Here is an 18,847-nt window from a genome sequence, read left to right on the forward strand (position 1 = left end):
AATCACATTACTCCTGCACTATATAAAAAAAACTTCACAAGATGTCAAAATTAATCACAATCATATGTTACCATATATCACAGAAAACTGTGTACATTTTCCCCCCATACAGGACATACTTCAACTAAAATAATTTTGACACCAATGATAGTGTTCCTTCTTCCTGTTAGAAGTAGGGGGGTTTTCCTCCCATTTTGGTACATAAATAGAAGAGAATAGTCTTTGAAATATTTACGTCCAGAAGATTTTGCTGCTGTTTTTGCTGACATCTTCAATTCTCATTTTCTCTCCAGCCACGGGCATTCTTCCCAAATTTATAGACTAATCTCCGGCCATCCACACGCTCCAGTATTTCTCTTTTATAATAGTATCTGTTAAAAGGAAAAAAAAGAAATAGATTTGATACTAGGCATTAGAGTTGAGAATAGTCTTTAAGGAACACTGTCAACTAAGAAATCATACTTGTAACTGAACATGTTTTAACTACTTTTATTACAAGTAATATCTAAGGTTATTGTGACTGAAAGAGATTAGAGAAAACAGCTTATCTCTTTTTTATTTTACTTTGTTTTAGTTTATACATTTGCCTGCACCTTGAGTGGATTATGCCACTTTTCAGAAACACCAGCTCATAGTTTATTCAGTGTTGCCAACTCTTGTAATTGTATCACAAGTTTCATGATATCTGACGTTTCTGTAAAAGTGCCAGCTTCTGGAATCCCGTGATCAGGAAAGAATCTCAGCTTTCATTTAAAACAAAAAAGAAGTTTCTAGCCCTACTGGGTGCAGAGAAAAGCTTGAAAATGTAAACATCAAAAGGATCCCATGATTTTTAAGCCAATCTCATTATTTTGGGGGGCTTGACTTATGTTCAGGTTGGCAATACTGCTTATGCATTGCTTAGGCCCAATTTAAATCCTTTGAGTTTAGTAGTGACAAGGTCTTGAGCTGGTTCCTTTTCAGAGGGGTGAGTTTTACCTTTTGTGTTTAACCTTCTATAACAGTTAGTTTCACCTGTTTGTGTGGCTTGTTCACACAGCAACAAGGGGAGACAAAAACACTTAAAAAATAAGAAAATGTAATTATAACCCCCTCAAAATCAATAATCGAATTCAGATGGCAGACGTAACCAATTAAATTACTTGTAATCATTTTTTAAAATTAACAAGATTCCAAATTGATGCAATATCTCTTTAATTATTCCAGGATTAATGTTTTCTCAACTCATGCTACCTCATGGCCCGGCTGAGTTTCTCATAAGTCATGCTGCTATTGTTTTTCTTCTTTCCCCAGAGCTGAGCCACCGCCTCAGATTTTAAAAACCTGAAGACACCTTCAGACCGGTCTTCCCACTTTATTAATCCTGGGTTCTTCTCTGAATTCAGGAGAATATCTCTGATAAATTCCCAGAGGTGAGTTCCTCGAGGATCTGAAAGAAGATGGAAGAAACAGAAAGACTTTCTCTGGGGTACTTTTTTGTTTTTGTTTTTGTTTTATTTTGGTATGGTAGGTTGCTCACAGAAAATGACTTGTCTGCATAGAAACCACAATCTGACTATGCCTCCAGACTTCCATGTACATTGTCTGAGATGTGTAAAGCAGTAATCTAAGAGACAAGGTGGGTGAGGTAATATCTTTTATTTGACCAACTTCTGTTAGTGAGAGAGGCAAGCTTTCGAGCCACACAGAGCTCTTCTCCTGGTCTGGGAAAGGTACTCCAAGGGTCACAGCTAAATGCAAGGTGGGACAGATTGTTTAGCATTGTTTAGCACATAGTCTAAGGGACCATTCAAGGTAGAAAGCTTGTCTCTCTCACCAACAGAAGTTGGTCCAAAAAAAATTGTACCTCACCCACCTTGTCTCTCTCATATTCTGGGACCAACACAGCTACAACTACACTGCATAAAGCAGTAATTTTGACATTTCTCAAATTGAGGTTATCTTCAGAATAGCTCCCCAAAGATTTGCATATCTCTGTAAAGCTGCAGCAAAATACCGCACCAACTCCCCCTCAGAAAGTTGGATGCAAAACAGAAAAATGGCATCTAAGCCAGTCTTTGTTTCATATTACAAAGCTCAGCACTTTGCATTAATCCTATCAAGTGTGTACCCTGTTGAAGCCACATACCTCAGACCGCTGCTCTGATGCTTTATACTTCTACACCATGACTTTTGGCACTTACACCCATTCAGGAAGGAAAATCACTTGGAATGATTTGCCCAGAAAGCTGTGGCGTTCTCCCCGACTAAAGACTAGTAAGGAGGATATGTTCATGACCTATTTGCCAACATGGATGGAAATATTTGCACACCCAGGGTGTAACCTTAAATCTCCATAATGGATGTGGATAATGAATCCTTCCTTAGTGGAGGGATGAGCCAAGGGCATTGCAAGGATTGAATTTCTCAGAGAGGAGATAGTTCTGGGGGCCAAGACATCTCCTAACTTCTTTTCAACCCAGCAATCATGTCTTAAAGGAGAACACAGTAAACGTTCATCTAATTCTGGGTTTCTGAAAGGTCCTTATTGATTAGAGCATTATTTGGAACTTCTACACTACCCTGGACAAGGCAGTTGGTCAGATCCTCAGCTGGTGTAAATCAGTGTAGCTCCATTTGACCCATTTGCTTTGAAACTGGGCTCTTTCTTTCTGTTGCTTCCTTTTTCTCCCAAAACTTGAACCTAAACTTGTACTGTCTCGGGGCCATTATTCAAGCCACCAGTGTTGCCATAAGTAGTTGACTTACTGTGCTTCTTGGTGTGGGACTTTGGTGGATGATCATGTGTTTTTTTCTCATCTGAAGACTCTGCAGAGGATGAAAATGAAATTATTCTCATAAACTTGGCTAAAGGTTTTCTATTGACTAGCAGATTAAAAAATAAAAACCACAACAATGAATAATTGCCTGTTTTAAAGAAAATCATCTTTCAAAAACTAAATGAGTAATCCGGGGGTTATTTTTGCTTTCTGGGTTATATTTTAATCAGCCAGGCTACACTTCACAAAGAGATCATTGATGAATAAAAGACAAATACAGAGGTATACAGTTGACTCTGAACATGTTAATTAGATAATAAATACCTCACCCCATGTCCCTTGCACCGTGTATGTCAGAATGAAAAATAAGAAGATCATATATATATATAAAAGCTATCCTGAATCCTCCCATTGTGGCCCAGACTTTGCTGTAGCATGTAACTTTGGGGGCTTTTTTTTTTTGGTTGTTCTATAGATGATCTAATGTGAATTGTATGTACTGGTACTAATGTAATGTACACCCACCTGCCTAAATGGAGAATTATCTGACAAGGCATTGTTCTTAAGTAAATAAATGAAAGCCGAGTAGTCCCAGAACTCAAGCTGGTGTTAGGAATTTTTGACAGCTGGGCACATATATTTTATTTTACAGCTATAAGCCACAAGAACATGCTACTTCTCATCAGTGCAACATTTTTGCCTGTAAACACTCTTAAAAGGCACCAGATTTCTAGCTCAAGCCATTCCTCAGAAAAAATAAAGAATAAAGAAGTTGTATTTATTCATTTCTTATCACCTAACTAGAAGATGATATTTCTGTGTTTAGTAGTCACCTTCTTGGAAATTAACAAAATCAGAATCTATTACTGACATTAACACAAATGGTTTCTTTTAATCAGGCTGAGACCTTTCACAAGGTCTATGAAACAATTCTAATTATAAGTCCCCCTTGTGCTTGCTCTGCAGGATATTTAGTGCCTGAATTCCATAAAGTAAATGCTTAAGACTCATGCATGTTTTTCCTGTGGCTAAGTATTCACAATTACCATAATTTTGCATGGAACGCAGGATTTGCATGTGCAAATGACTTAATGTAAATATCTATTTGCATAAAATCTTGCCTGATTAGCACATGCATCTGCAATAATTGTGTCTAAAAAAAATGGGTGCAAAAATATTTACAGACATACTGTACTCTACAACCAATTGAAAATATGAACTCAGAAGTAGGGTTGTCCAGAAAACTGAATATTAGGTCTAGATGCAGGCCTGAAACATTGAAAAAAAATAAATAATAATTTCAGGTCAGCCTGGATGAAAGTGTTGTGACATTTTTGGTGAACCAAAATGTTAAAACAAATGACTTTCAATGTTGAGTGTTTTTAATAAATTTTAAATTATTTTAAAAATAAAACCGAGGGAAATTCCAAAAACAAAAAGTCAAAATGTTTTATTTCATAAATGCTGAAATGAACTCTTTCTGACATTTCTGGAAAAAAACATTCTGACCAAAACAATTTGCCAAAATTGGTCTAAATTTGTGAATGGTTTCGATTAACCCAAATTTGCATTTTTGTGTGTGTGAAAAAAATGTTTCACACAAGGTTTTGCTCACCTCTACTCAGGGCAGAGAGGACTGTCCAGGCCTACCCTGTTTTAAGTCTGATATAGCATGGTCTTGACTCACAGCTGCAAATCAGCTCTGGGCTCATGTTTATATATCCTGCCCACTTTTAGAGAGCTCACTGTTTACTTGCCAGCCCACTTTCAGAGAGCACCAGCTTGTGCTGGAAGTCACTGAGCTTGTGAAATTCAATTGATTTTGCTGACTTTATCCATGTTAAGCTCCCATGGATGTCACTCAACTGTATATCAAAAGTCAGTGGGACTTTTGTCTTGATTAAGGACTGCAGAGTCAGGTCCTTAATTTGTAGATAGTTTTACCTAAAAATACAATTATTAAAAAAACCACCTGATTTTAGAATCCCCTATTTAGCTTAAAATAGCTTTGTATATTCAACTTAGCTGGTAATTTATTCAATGAAAGTCAATTGCCTTCTACTTAGTGATTTATTCTTTATTACACCTGTGTAAACAGCCTCCCATTCTGCCTTTACACTTCCACGGAGCCCTGTTCTGAGCACACAACATTTGAAGGCTGGGGCTTGACAGATGAAAAGAATTATGATGCCGTTTCAGCAAAGCTGCCTTGCAAAACTTGTGACAAAAGATTTCACATTATTTGCATATGATTCAGGAATGAGCTACTTCTTTATGGGATATACAAATTTAGTTTTTACAACAGGCTGTGCCCTTGGCGTGCCACCCTAGCTCTAGGCTCAACAAGTCAGCATATACACACACCAAAGCCAAGAATCCTGCTGATTCCCAGCACTGTCAGAAAGCTCTGAAGAGCTGGCAGCCATTTTATGAGAATGGGCGTTGGCAAGAGAAAAAGCAATTGGGTTTGGTGGGGGTTTTTTACATTTATTGCTGAATGCATTTGTTTAAAGCGCACGTCACCTTGGCAAGCCTTGCTGTGCTTCTAGGTGAGGGCCACGCTGAGCATGCACATGCAGATACTGTTATTGTAATCTGCCCTTTAATTGTTTCAGGTCAGTTTAAGGATGAGGGCCCAGTGGGCAAATGAACTGGATAGTACCCAGCATGAGTCTCAGTGGGGAGCTGCAGAGGCAGTGGGAGGAGTGTAGTCACACTGCCTTTCTTCTTTCCATCTCTTCCCATATCTCGTTCTTTCACCTTTCTTTTCTCTCTCTCTTTCTCTCTCTCTCTCACCCTGATATTATTTTTACCTTTGATTCTTTTTCAGTATTTGTTTCTCTTTAGATTACTTTCTCTTTTCCCCCTTTTCTTTCCTTATGTTTTCTCCCCTCCTTCCCCATGTTCCCTCAAGAGTCCTTGCTTCTTGTCAATATCGACTTTTTCTTCTAATCTTTCTCCTTCCTTCTCTCTCTTCTTTCCCCTCTTTTACCCATTCTCCAATCTCTCTTCTTTTCTTCTCTTCCCATCACTTTTCTCTCTTCCCTTTCCTCACTTCCTGCCCACAGCTGCCACCTCTAAATCATGCTTGCCACATTTTCATGTGTCTACCCACCACCACTCACTTATGCTTTTACCACTCTCTACTCCCCATGCACCTGTCACTCACCCACTATCTCAATTGCCTACAAAAAGGCAGATTATATTCCTATTACATCCTCTTTATACTACTCAGGAGGTGCAAAGAGGCCATCAAAGGGGTAAAATGGCACGCTGTGGACATGACGTGCAGAGGCACCATAGGGCTGGAGTAGGTGATCCACTGAAGCTTTGGGAAAGCTGCCTGGGAAGTATGTCCGGGAACACCCCCTGCTCTGTTGCAGTTCAGTAGAGGAGACTTATGCCTGCCTATGGCCACTCTGTGCTGATGTAACACCATATCTGGCCATTGATACCTGTATATGAATCACTTTGCTCACCACTGAAGTGCACTTCTGAGGTGGGATGAGGCAATCCCTTAGTTGTGCACAGCCACACCACACAACAGGTTATGACAGGATAGGGACATCTTATCTTTCTAACAGTGTCTCTTCCACCTTGAGTCAGTCACTTGAAAAGATATGGGGAGTCACCCTGAAGTTACTGTTTATTTGATGTTCTTTTTTTCTTGACAAAGAGAGGAGAGCAGAGCACCTTTTAAATAACTATTTAGTTAGGATTGCTAAAATAGCTAATATTAACATCAGTATTGCTTAGTTTAAAGCTACTGGATATCTACACTCAGACCTGCAACAGAAGACTTTTATATAGCAGTAATTCTAGGGTATGTGATACAAATGATCAGCAATAGAATTAAGATCTTACCAAGAGGCTGGTGACTGGTAGTAGTCGTGGAAATCTGTGCACGACAGAAAGTTTTACTGTCCAATAACTCTGGGAATTAAAAAGAAAAAGTTTAATGTTAACATCTCTTACCACAATAAAACACTTCATAAATGCCTGAAGCATTGTGATGTTAGTTACCTACTGTGCTACCATAACCACTGTCATACATATAATTCTCTTCTTTCCAGGAGGCCATTAAGGACGGATCTGAAGATAGGGACCAAAAGGAAAGTCTATATCAGTAAAAGAATACTATCCAGCAGTGAGGTGAGTAACAATGAGACACTGAACCAGTAGGAGTAAGAGAAATGTGACAAATAAAAGACCATGGAGGAAAAAAACATGCAAGTTGCTTGTACACTATGGCGAATTTGTTAATACAGAACATTAATTTTTAAAAAATACTTTGTCTTGGCCTGTATGTTTCTAATATTCTCTCAGGTAATATTTCAACTGTGTGTGTTCCAATGGGAGACCAGCTCTTCTTCCTGCCTAACCCAGCAGTGAAGTGTGTGACATTATGATTTGTTGCTATGGAAATTATTGTGTCCTCAACAATTCAGCATTCTAGTAGAATTGAAGAAATTAAGGTTTATTCTTTGTTTGTATTATGGTAGTGCCCAGAAGCCCTTACTGAGGCCAAGGCTCCCTTTAATTAGGTGACATATCAGTTCATTAAAAAAAACATGATATAACTGAAAGTTCAACCTTCTATGTGGGTCCCATTTTATATTATTAGATACCAATGCAGAATCTCTATTGAGGGACTGGTGCTAAATTTACATATATCCTTAACCTAAAGGACATCTTATTGGGCACAAAATGCATAACACATAAATATGGAAGATTTTTAAAGCCACCCTTAGACTCGTAGTGCTTCATACAATACAAGGAAAATTCAATGGAATGTTATAATAGCAGACTCATAATCTGCACACATTTGATTTTCTTGTCAGCAGCTGGTGAAATCATGATGCTTTTTGCATTACAACTTTTCAGGCCAGAGATGTTAAGCTTGTCTTTCTTTCTCTTTCCAAGTCAAAGGCAATGAAGCATAAGACTCAAATTTGGGATTTATTTCTTTTTTCAAGTTAATGCAGTTGGAAACTGAAAATGAGTCACTAGCTAAATCATCTTGTTTGGCTGCATTAACATTTATGACATGGGAATTTAGCAGGCATTAGAACTCATAGCTACAAGTTGGGGCATCCCGAGCCCATGTTCTTACAGTAGCGCACACCCTTTTCTTGTTTGGACATCTGATCCACCCACTGATGTCTCTGAAAATAAACCTTACCCAGCTAAAGCTTGGGGAGATTATTTGGCCTCACACTTACAGCTGTGCTAGCATCCACACTGAGGCAACCTTCCTTGACTTAGTAGGACCAGATAGGATTCCCCTCTGAACCCACCAACTTCATTTCTATCTCATCACAAGGAGCTGGCGTGTAGCCATATCAAGTTCTCCCATCCTCAAAAAAGCAGCACGCCCAGCCCCTGCCAGCTCATGGACATACTGACCGTGCCTGGGTAATTTAACCTGGGCTTTTCATGTGGCAATGAGCAGAGCATCACCACAGCCCCACTGCACCAGCCCCAATCCAGCAATAGTTTTTAATAGTGGGGAAGTGACCACCATAAAAAAAAGTCAATACACAAGGCTTTCATATTTGCACAGTCTTCAGATGAATACTTTGTGCTGGCCTTGTGTATCTGTACTGAGGGGTGGATTAACACTTAATCAGGCCAAGATCCACAAAGATATTGGGGATTCCTCCTCAGAGATTTTATCTTTCTCATATAGAAGACCTTTCCTTTCTCCAACTCAAATACAGGTAACTCCCCTGCAGCAGAAAGACAACCTGCAGCTATACACAGGACTGTTACCTGCTATTCTTCCTCTGTCTGTGTCTCACTGTTCTGTCTGACCCAGCTCTGACCAAGGGGAACATATACCAAAAATTCTAAATTCCTGCCTTGATCTGTGCCTAGCCATATTCTATGCCACAGGGAAAAGGCAATAGACTAGATGAATGAAATAGGCTGTCTGAAACACTTCACGCTGTAAACTGATGTTGATTCTTCTGGGAAATAGTATGTGGGTATGGCAGTGGCTCATTAACACACCCACATATAAGGGATTTGAGAGTGGCTATGTAGAGAGAAGATCTGGAGTGTGAGCTGAGCCATTCTTGGAAAGGAACCCTGAAAATGGCCAAAGTTGAGGAGAAGACTTCAGCTTGATTTTGTGTTGTTCCATTGTAGTTCTTTTTAACAATAAAACCAAGCCCCAGGGAGGAAGTTATGAGCCAAAATTGTGCAAACTGTGTTTGGAGGAAGATGAAGATACTGATCAGGTGACATTTTAGAGGTGTCCTAACTCAAGTAACCCTATGCAATCTAGTGTTTCTGGTACAATGTGAGACCTCAGAGATTCAGTAAAGAGAATTTACCGACATTTTAGAAACCTCAGTTTTAATTTCATCTCCATTATTTAATGACCTCTTCTCTGGAAAACAGACTTGTTTTGGTATTTAAGTGAAGCTGTTGCTAAAACATCCACTATGAACTTTATCTTAGCAGCTATTTTCCTTGATCATTGACATCCAGGTAAAGTCAAGTTACCTGACACACCATAACAATTGCTATTACTCACCTGTTTGTTCTGTTTTTACAACGACATTATGTGATGGGTACATTTCACTGCCACACTGACCTGCAAGAGATTGCATGGGAGAGGGGATGTGTAATTATGCACACAGCACACACAGGAAAGATAGGGCTTCAAGCAGGGATCGATACCAAAGGGCTTATTTTGAAAAGACATGAGGTCACACACACACACACACACACACACACACACACACACACACACACCCTCTGCCCACACCCTATGAACTCCTCATTTAACTTCTTAGTGTGAATCTGCTAAATTACTATGATATGACTGGAAATGGGAAGTGTCAGGTCAATGGATAGAAGGAAGGAAGAGTCTGTCATTTTTACCTTACTACATCTGTTTCAGAGACGGTGGGTCAGGTAATCTGTTTTATTGGACCAACTTCTGTTGGTGAGAGAGACAAGCTTTTGAAGCACACAGAGCTCTTCTTCAGCTCTGGGAAAGGTACTCTGAGCATCACAGCTAAATGCAAGGTGGAACAGATTGTTTGTTTGGCATAAGTAGTTAGCACATATTCTAAGGGACCAGTCAAGGTAGAGTGGCCCATTAACACCCCAGAAGTCACAGGACAAAAAGAGGGGTTAGTGGGTTACAGATTGTTGTAATAAGCCATAAATCCAGTGTCTCTGTTCAGTTCATGATTTTTAGTGTCTAGCAGAATTATGAAGTTAAGCTCCCAAGCTCATCTTTTGAAAGTGTTGTGCAGGTTTTCTTTGTGGATGGTGACTCATAGGTCAGATATAGAGTGAGTGTTTTGTGAAGTGTTCACCCACAGGTGATAGGGTGTTTTTGTCTTTTATCATTTTCCTGTCTGATTTCATTCGAGAGTATAGTGATTGTCTTGTTTCACCCACACAGTTATTGGGGCATTTAGTGCACTGGATGAGGTACACCACATGTTGTAATATGGAATGTGTAGGATCCATGGATCTTGAAAGGTATGTTGTGGGGGTGTTGATCATTGTAGAGCAGAGATATGTCTACAGGTTTTGCATCTGTTGTGCTAGAAGGGACTGGTGCCACTTTGAGTTGATGTATCTCTCTCTCACCAATGGAAGTTGGTCCAATGAAAGATATTACTTCACCCTCTCTAATATCTTGGAACTGACACAGCTACAACTACCCTGCATTCATCTATTTCAGTCATTCAACAGAATGAGTTGCCTTCTTGCTATATGAGGCCTCAAAAGCATGGAAGGGAGTTCTACACTTCTGCACACCTACGAATCTCCTGAGCATCAGTGGGTTACAGAGCTCCTTTCTGCAATATAAGAATGTGGGCTACCTGTTAATAAATAAAAACCTTTGTCTTTACTGATAAAACATCCCATCTGTTTTCATGTCTTTTCCCAATATTGCTAAATTGACTAATGTCTTGTGGACCAGGTAAGACCTTAGTGAAGTGGGGGATAACCAGGAGTTTCAGTCCTGTGTCTCCTAGGAGCTCTGCAGAAATGAAGTTGCACTCCTGGGAAACTCTTAAACCCGTCACGAGTAGAGCTTCAGTCACTGCAAGGCTGAGGAACATAAGTCGCCTTAGATCAACCCAGAATTCACAAAACTGTGGTTGCAGTCCTGTCCTGTCCATGCGCTAGTGTATATTTACCATTCCATTTTAGGTGCTGAAGGTTGCTGTAAAGAAGTTGGCCGGCTGTCCCAGCTGCATGGGTGAATTCGTGCAAAGTCATGCTGCACAGATGTTCGCCATCAATGTCAAAGTCCTGGAAAGGTATGCAGTTGGCATCTAGCTGGTTGGTATCCAGGAAATGCTGTAACCACTCCCACACCTGGTACTTGGTCCAGTATTGAGGGTGTATCTCATGCCACTGAGTTCCATAGAAACTGCCAGGCACTGGGAAAGAGAAATATTATGTATTCACTCTATCTGTTAACACAACAGTAATACTGGGCACAGAATGTCTATGTGCTGTGTACAGGAAAGAAAGCATGGTCTAGTGCAGGGGGAGGCAACCTATGACATGCGTGCCAAAGGCAGCACGTGAGCTGATTTTCAGTGGGACTCACACTGCCCGGGTCCTGGTAAGCAGTCTGGGGGGCTCTTCATTTTAATTTAATTTTAAATGAAGCTTCTCAAACATTTTAAAAATCTTATTTACTTTACATACAACAATAGTTTAATTATATATTAAAGACTTATAGAAAGAGACCTTCTAAAAACATTAAAATGTATTTCTGGCATGTGAAACCATAAATCAGAGTGAATAAATGAAGACTCGGCACACCACTTCTGAAAGGGTGCTGACCCCTGGTCTAGTGCTTAAACCACATCACTGGAAGCCAGCAGATCTGAATTCTCTTCCTAGTCCCTAACACTGATTTGCTGATTGTCCTTGAGCAAGTCACCTTAATGCTCTTTGACTCAGCTTCTCAATCTGTAAAATGGAAAGAATCAAACTAACCTAGGTTACTAGGGTATTGTGGGAATTAATTTGTTCATGTTTGTAACATGCTTTCAAATTCTTGGGTGGAAAGCTCTACAGGTGGGGAAAATATTAGAGCATAGATGTCTTGACACCCACATGGGAGAAGGCAACTTTGAAGTGTGTATAATAATGATGGGCCAAATCCTGCAGTTCTTGTTCGGGCAAAACACCCTTTGAGATCAGTGGGAGTTTGGCTTGAATAAGGACTGGATAAATGCTGAATATGGACTTCAGGATCTAGCCCACTAATGATTAAATAAATGTCTATTTAAAGGTATATTATTACATAGTAAAATCTATCATATATAACCACCAACAAACATCAGCTGTGTAGCACAGCTGGCATCCTAGTAAAGGCAGAGAAACAACTCCTGCCTTGTGTTTGGAGATACCTCAATAGATCTCTTAATATGCAAGACTCCTAATTTGTTCCTCAGAGGTTTTACTGAACATTGAGATTCTTTTTTGGTTGGCCAAATCCTCCAGAACAGCCTCTGTTATGTTCTTTCATGACAATAATTTGTATTAAAGATGCTAGAATCTTAGTGTGCAAAAAGGATTTGTGCCCGCCACTGGGGTAATGAGATGTCGATACCCTTCCACTGGAGTAATGAGATGTCGATACCCTGTCAATGGGGTAATGAGATGTCGATACCCTTCCACTGGAGTAATGAGATCATAGGCGTGCGCAGCACATTTCATTAGGGTGTGCACCCAGGGAGCCCTGCCCTAGTCTGCTCCCGTCATGCCCCCATCCACTCCCTCCTACTTCCCGCCCCCTGACTGCCCCCCTCAGAACCCCAACCCCCACCGCTCCTTGTCCCCTGACTACCCCCTCCTGGGACCCCTGCCCCTAACTGCCCCCCAGGATCCCATCCCCTATCTAAGCCTCCCTGCTCCTTGTCCTCTGACTGCCCCCTTAGGACCCTACCCCCTACCTGTCCCCTGACTGCCCTGACCATTATCCACACCCCCAGCCAGACCCACAGGACTCCCATACCTATTCAACCACTCCCCGTCCCCTGACAGGACCCCCTGAACTCGTGACCCATACAACCCCCCCAGCCTGCCCCAACCCCTCTCCACACCCCTGCCTCCTGACAGACCCCCCCCCCAACTCCCGACTCATCCAAACCCCCCCAGCTCCTTGTCCCCTACCACCCCCTCCAGAGACCCCCACCCTAACTTCCCCCTAACTGTCCTGATCCCTATCTACTCCCCGCCCCCTGACAGACCTCGGGAATCCCATGCCCCATGCAACCCCCCCTGCTCCCTGACTGCTCCCTCCAGAGACCCCCCGCCCCTAACCACCACCCCCGGGATCCCACCCCCTATCCAACCCACCCTTCTCCCTGTCCCCTGACTGCCTCCACCCCATATCCATCCCGCCGGGCCCCGGACCCTTTACCATGAGGCTCCTAGCAGCATGTTCTGCTCCACTCAGAGCCAGAGACGCTGCCCCGCAGGAGCGGGCAGCCCTGCCCCTCAGAATGATGCGCACACAGTGGCAGGGCTCTGAATGAGCGGGGAGCGTGTCTGCCTCCCCATGGAGCCAAACACTGCCCCGCGGGAGTGTGCAGCCCTGGCCCCCAGAGCGCTGTGCACGCAGCTGCATGGCTCCAGGGGAGGGGGGGAAGGCGGAGGAGGGGCCAGCGGCTTGCTGCGCTGGGCTGGGCGCTCCGGCCCGGGACCGCAGACCCCGTGGCTTGCGGTGCCAGGAGAGTGGGGCCATTTTCCCACCCCTGCATTAGGGTGTGCCTGGGCACACCTGGCACACCCCGTGCACACACCTATGACTGAGATGTCGATATTCGCGGATGATACCAAGCTGGGAGGGGTTGCAAGTGCTTTGGAGGATATTATTAAAATTCAAAATGATCTGGAAAAACTGGAGAAATAGTCTGAAGTAAATAGGATGAAATTCAATAAGGACAAATGCAAAGTACTCCACTTAGGAAGGAACAATCAATGAGAAATGACTGCCTAGGAAGGAGTATTGTGGAAAGGGATCTGGGGGTCATAGTGGATCACAAGCTAAATATGAGTTAACAGTGTAACACTGTTGCAAAAAAAGCAAACGTCATTCTGGGATGTATTAGCAGGAGTATTTTAAGCAAGACACAAGAAGTAATTTTCCCACTCTACTCCACGTTGATTAGGCCTTAACTGGAATATTGTGGTCAGTTCTGTGTGCCACATTTCAGGAAAGATGTGGACAAATTGGGGAAAGTCCAGAGAAGAGCAACAAAAATTATTTAAGGTCTAGAAAACATGACCTATGAGGGAAGATTGAAAAAAATGGGTTTGTTTAGTCTGAAGAAGAGAAGACTGAGGAAGGAACTGATAACAGTTTTCAAGAACATAAAAGGTCGTTACAATGAGGAGGGAGAAAAATTGTTCTCCTTAACCTCTGAGGATAGGACAAGAAGCAATGGGCTTAAATTGCAGCAATGGGGGTTAAGGTTGGACATTAGGAAAAACTTCCTAACTATGAGAGTGATTAAGCCCTGGAACAAATTGCCTAGGGAGGTTGTGGAATCTCCATCATTGGGGATTTTTAAGAGCAGGTTAGACAAATACCTGTCAGGGATGGTCTAATACTTAGTCCTGCCTTGAGTGTAGGGGACCGGACTAGATGACCTCTTCAGGTCCCTTCTAGTCCTGTGATTCTATGAGTCTATGTCCTAATTTACCAAGGCGAGCACAAGCACCACAAACAATTGCTGGGGATACTGCGTGTGGTGTGGGGAGGAGAGAAACAATCCTGCACTGACTTGACCACTCACGGGCTGTCTAATCTCTGGCAGAAGGACTGGAATGGAAAGTAATTCAATGAGAGGCAACTCATAGCCTGATTTATACATCTGGCAGCTTGGGAAGGTGTAAATCATAAGGCCAACCCTGAGATTTGTGTGTGCAAAAGTTAGTGTGCACAATGTAGTGGTGAAAATATTGACTATATTAATATGTAATAACAGATATTAATATTAAGAATGTGTATACAATGTTGTACATTTGCACAGCACTTTATACACAAACACACACCAGAACTTATTCATATTGATCAGTAACCTCTTCTGTAAATGAGACTACTCACAGAGTCAGGGACTACTCAGTGAATAAGCATATCAGAGTCTGGCCCTGATAAAGGGATATATTTCCTGCCCTAAAGAATTTACAACCTAGATAAGCCAGGACAAGCAGACACAAGGCAAGAGAGGGGAGGATGTGTTGGGATTGTTCGAGAGTTAAAAACAAAAGCAGGACTGCTTGAAGAGCTGGGGTTGAAGGAAGAATTTGAAGCAGGAGAGAGAAGGTGCTTGGAAAACGAGGACAATCAGATAGTTCCAGACATAGTTTATAGTGTGAAAAAGGCATGAGGTGCAACTTGGGGAAAGGAGACAAACTATTATTGGAAAGAGCACAGGGGAAGTAGTGGGAAATGAGAGCAGATGCAGGTAGGGATGAGAATTTTCAGGACCTTAGAGATGAGGATAGGGAACCTGAATTTGATGCAGTAAGGAGCAAGAAACTAAAAAGAGGGATCCAAGGAGAGGGATCAATCGGAGCAATAGGAGAGGAAGATGACTTTTGCAGCAATAATTTGAATACTGGAGTGGCAAAAATCTGAGAAGCAGGGATGCCAAGTAGGTGTGAGTTTCAGCAGTCAAGTTCATTAGGATATGAACAAGATTTTAGCAGGGGACGGTGGGGGCATAAGGAAAGGCCAATTTGCTGTAGCTCATCTACAAGATATGGGCTTAATGCAGCAATTAATGCGTGAAATTCTATGGCCTGTGTCATATGCAAGGGCAGATTCGGTGATCATAGTGATCCCTTATGACCCTGAATTCTATGAATTTGTTTGTTTCTGTCTTTGACAATGTGGCACTGTCTATGTACAACATTGATACAGTATTCTCATTGCTTAACTAAATATTACTATTTATATTATTTATATTTATTTAACATCTAGAGTGTGCTAGATACTTTGCATACATAGAGGAGGTCAAGATCCTTGCTCCAAAAAGCTTAAAATCTAAAGCTAAAATAGAAGACGCACATACTATACCTTTCTATTCTTTCTGTGAATAAATTCTATTTGGTTAAAAAAAAATCCCCAAAAGCAGGGGTGAAATTTTGCCAGTTTCAGATTAAAAACAATAAAACTCTAATTCTGTCTGAAGGTGGGCAAAATGCTTTTTTCACTTCATCAGAATTTCACATTAAAACCAGATATTTCTGATAATATCAGAGAATGGGAATCCTAATTTTAAGGCCCACAAAATGATGGTGTGGGCCCCTAATGTTTTTACATATAGTTCTGAAAATTGAAATGTTGGTGAAAACACTACAAAAACAAATATATAGTCAAAAAGGGACCAGAGCAAGACCACTTTGCTGCCTCGATGAAAAAGCTCCATGTAGGCAAAGCAGAGTAGCACTATATAAAGATGGGCTATTAATCAGATAAGGTTTATGTGTTAGTTAGAATTATTAAATTTGCCAGAAAGTCCCATAGATAATCCCTCAGCTCCCATCTTAATAAAGGTTCACCCCAGCCATACTGAGCTAAACAAGGTGGAATGAAGCGCCAATAGACAATACTAAGGACAGCATATTTCAGCCCCCACATATCTCAGTGTTGGACTCTGGAGATCATGAGAGATAAGGGGGAAAAAATGAGTGATTTTTTTTCTAAAACGTTAAATTCAATTTTTTAAAATTTGAAATGTCATCTATGTTTTAAAATTCCAGCTCTATATTTGGCTGAGCGGTGGGGACAAAGGGGGAATTTTCAAGCTCCTGCTCTGCAAGTCAAAAAATTGTCAAGAACCAGCTTTACTGTATGAGCCTTCCATCCTGGGCACGGATCCAGTATTGCATATTCTAGCCAAAAACAAGAATATACAAAGTGGTTGTGAGAAATGTTAGTAATATAATCCCTAAGTTTCCCTAGCTACCAATGCCGGGGAATGAGGGGTATCTCAGGAGCAGATTGCAGTGGGTGCAGAACCGTTTGCAGTCTGCAGTTGCAGGATTGTGGGGAATTAATTACTATGTAGAGGGCTCCAGAAAGTAACAATGGGATTTAGAAGCCACTGGGCACCCTCTGAAGAACCTGAGAAAGGTAGTTGCCTCTGTCCCTGCAGGCTTCAGCCTTAGAAAGGGGTAGAGGACATTTGCAGGCCACCAGTTCTCAAACCAGAAGACTTTAAAGGTCAAAGAGGGGCTCTTGTTGAGAGAGGAGAATGGGCATGTGGAAGGAATTGCAGAGAGGAGGATACAGGTTTACTTGAAATTTCAGACTCATGTGAATTCAAAACTGGAAGTGATTCCTGATTGATTGCAAAGGTAGAAATCCCTGCAAATAGAACCCACCAGTTTAGGCTGGCAAATAAACATGATTTTCACCATGAATCCTTGTAGACAAAATGAAAGGCAACCTAGTGTGTTTATCAAGGGCACTTTTATATATTCTCAGGTATTTAGGAATCACACAGAGAAAAGAAAGAGAGCTCCTTTTACTTCTGAATGAGAGAATCTTCACTGCATGTTTGGTTATAGCATTTTACAGGACTGTGATTAGTATGTGATATAAGGTGCTTGCCTGGCTTGATTTTAAGGTTTACTGCTACTACTGTGACATTGTACTGGGTAGTGGGGAAAGATCTTAAAAGGTGTATCTAATATAATATATAGGTGCCCAGTTCTGCCCCCATTCAGAATTCAGAAAATAATGGAACAGGACCTATAGCTCTAAGTCACTGCTTAGTCTAGAACTTGGGTTGGTACTGACCCAAAGCCCTCACCATCTGATGGCTGTTTAGTGGCCTATGTGAAATGGAACTGGACATCTCTGTCCATTATGAATTGAACAGGTTTTCATATCACAAAAAATCCCCCTCACTGGTAATAACCCTCGGTGTCAGTCTGTCGTTCTAGTAGTCTGAGCTGAGAAGGCAAATACTCTGCAAGAGCAGGAAAACTGAACTCCCTTCTCAAGTGGTCCCTGCAGGTCAAGGTCAAAGAAGAATGTTGAGAAGTGTGCGTGTGAAGCTTGCACTGCTGCTGTCCGTGTTGTACTTTTTCTGTGAAGAGGGAACTTTGGGGCTGTCAATCCAGCACTTTTCATTAGCACTTAAATTCACTTTTAGAAAAAGAACCAGTAATAAGCCACAAATTATCATCATTTCTAGGCACACATCCTCCTGGTGAAATTCCAATAGAGTATAAAGGAGTTTGGATAGTGCAGAGGTCAAAAATTATACCTATGTATATTTAAAGGCATAATACCCACACACACACACACTTCCCAAAATATAGACAGTACACCATTGTTGAATTCCTCCTACCATTACATGTGGGATATCCATCTGTCCAAGAAGGCTGCTGGTGAAGTAGATTGCTGCTGGAATTGATACTCATTCTGCCAGTTCCTTCCAAAATCATGATCTGTAAGTAAATCGAACAGCTTGCTTAGCTAGTGGCAAGGCAAGTGGCAAAAAATTCCATTGAGGGTGAAGTGAGCAATGCCAAGTCCATTTGTAGAAGACACAGCCCAGCTAAGGAACAAGTTGCCACAACCCCTTTTCAGCTGCAATGAAATCTCCTTGTGGTAAACATTACCATTTTCATATGCATGAGGCAAGTTTTTACAGCCACCCATCCATAAATGAATAATCTCTGATCAGGAATGGAGTAGAATGAAAATGCACGGCTTCTGACAGAGCAATGCTGGAAGAGCTCCAAGCTTTGTGAAGTGAAATACAAAGCGGTTTCTTTTTATTTAAACGAAATTTCACAAGATAAACTCTGACTGCTGTAGTTTTTAAAAAAACACCTAGTTTTCTATTTTATTTTGGACTTCAGAATAACTGATAATTGCAACCATGAATTTAACAGACTACCAGAGATACATGCACAGAAAATCCTTCATTCATAAAGCCCTACGAGGTAATGGTATATGGATCCTTTTGCCACTGTGGCACAGGTTCTTGTCTAACCTATGTTGGGAGTGTTTTTAAGCCACTGTTATCTGGCTGTTGCAGACTATAAGATTCAGACCACAGCAAACT

General features: G+C 41.4%; 1 protein-coding gene across 5 annotated transcripts; it reads right to left on the minus strand.

Annotated features, from left to right (window-relative positions):
* Positions 1-238: 238 nt before the first annotated feature.
* Positions 239-18,243, minus strand: EHF (ETS homologous factor). 5 transcript variants are annotated; one of them, XM_045015466.1, is made up of 9 exons: positions 18,125-18,243; positions 10,931-11,176; positions 9,301-9,360; positions 6,783-6,851; positions 6,624-6,692; positions 4,538-4,540; positions 2,749-2,808; positions 1,234-1,429; positions 239-371 (listed from the first exon to the last, which is right to left on the minus strand). In XM_045015466.1, the coding sequence occupies exons 1-9, from the start codon at positions 18,219-18,221 to the stop codon at positions 272-274; spliced, it is 900 nt and encodes a 299-aa protein (XP_044871401.1). In that variant the 5' UTR covers positions 18,222-18,243; the 3' UTR covers positions 239-271. The 5 variants fall into 5 exon arrangements, with proteins under 5 accessions (XP_044871401.1, XP_044871402.1, XP_044871404.1 ...); XM_045015467.1 differs by lacking the exon at positions 4,538-4,540 and adding an exon at positions 16,174-16,186 and having other exon boundaries at positions 10,931-11,166; positions 18,125-18,221; XM_045015469.1 differs by lacking the exon at positions 6,624-6,692.
* Positions 18,244-18,847: the final 604 nt, after the last annotated feature.

This window comes from Mauremys mutica, chromosome 4 (assembly GCF_020497125.1).
Source record: "Mauremys mutica isolate MM-2020 ecotype Southern chromosome 4, ASM2049712v1, whole genome shotgun sequence".
Classification (NCBI taxonomy): domain Eukaryota; kingdom Metazoa; phylum Chordata; order Testudines; family Geoemydidae; genus Mauremys; species Mauremys mutica.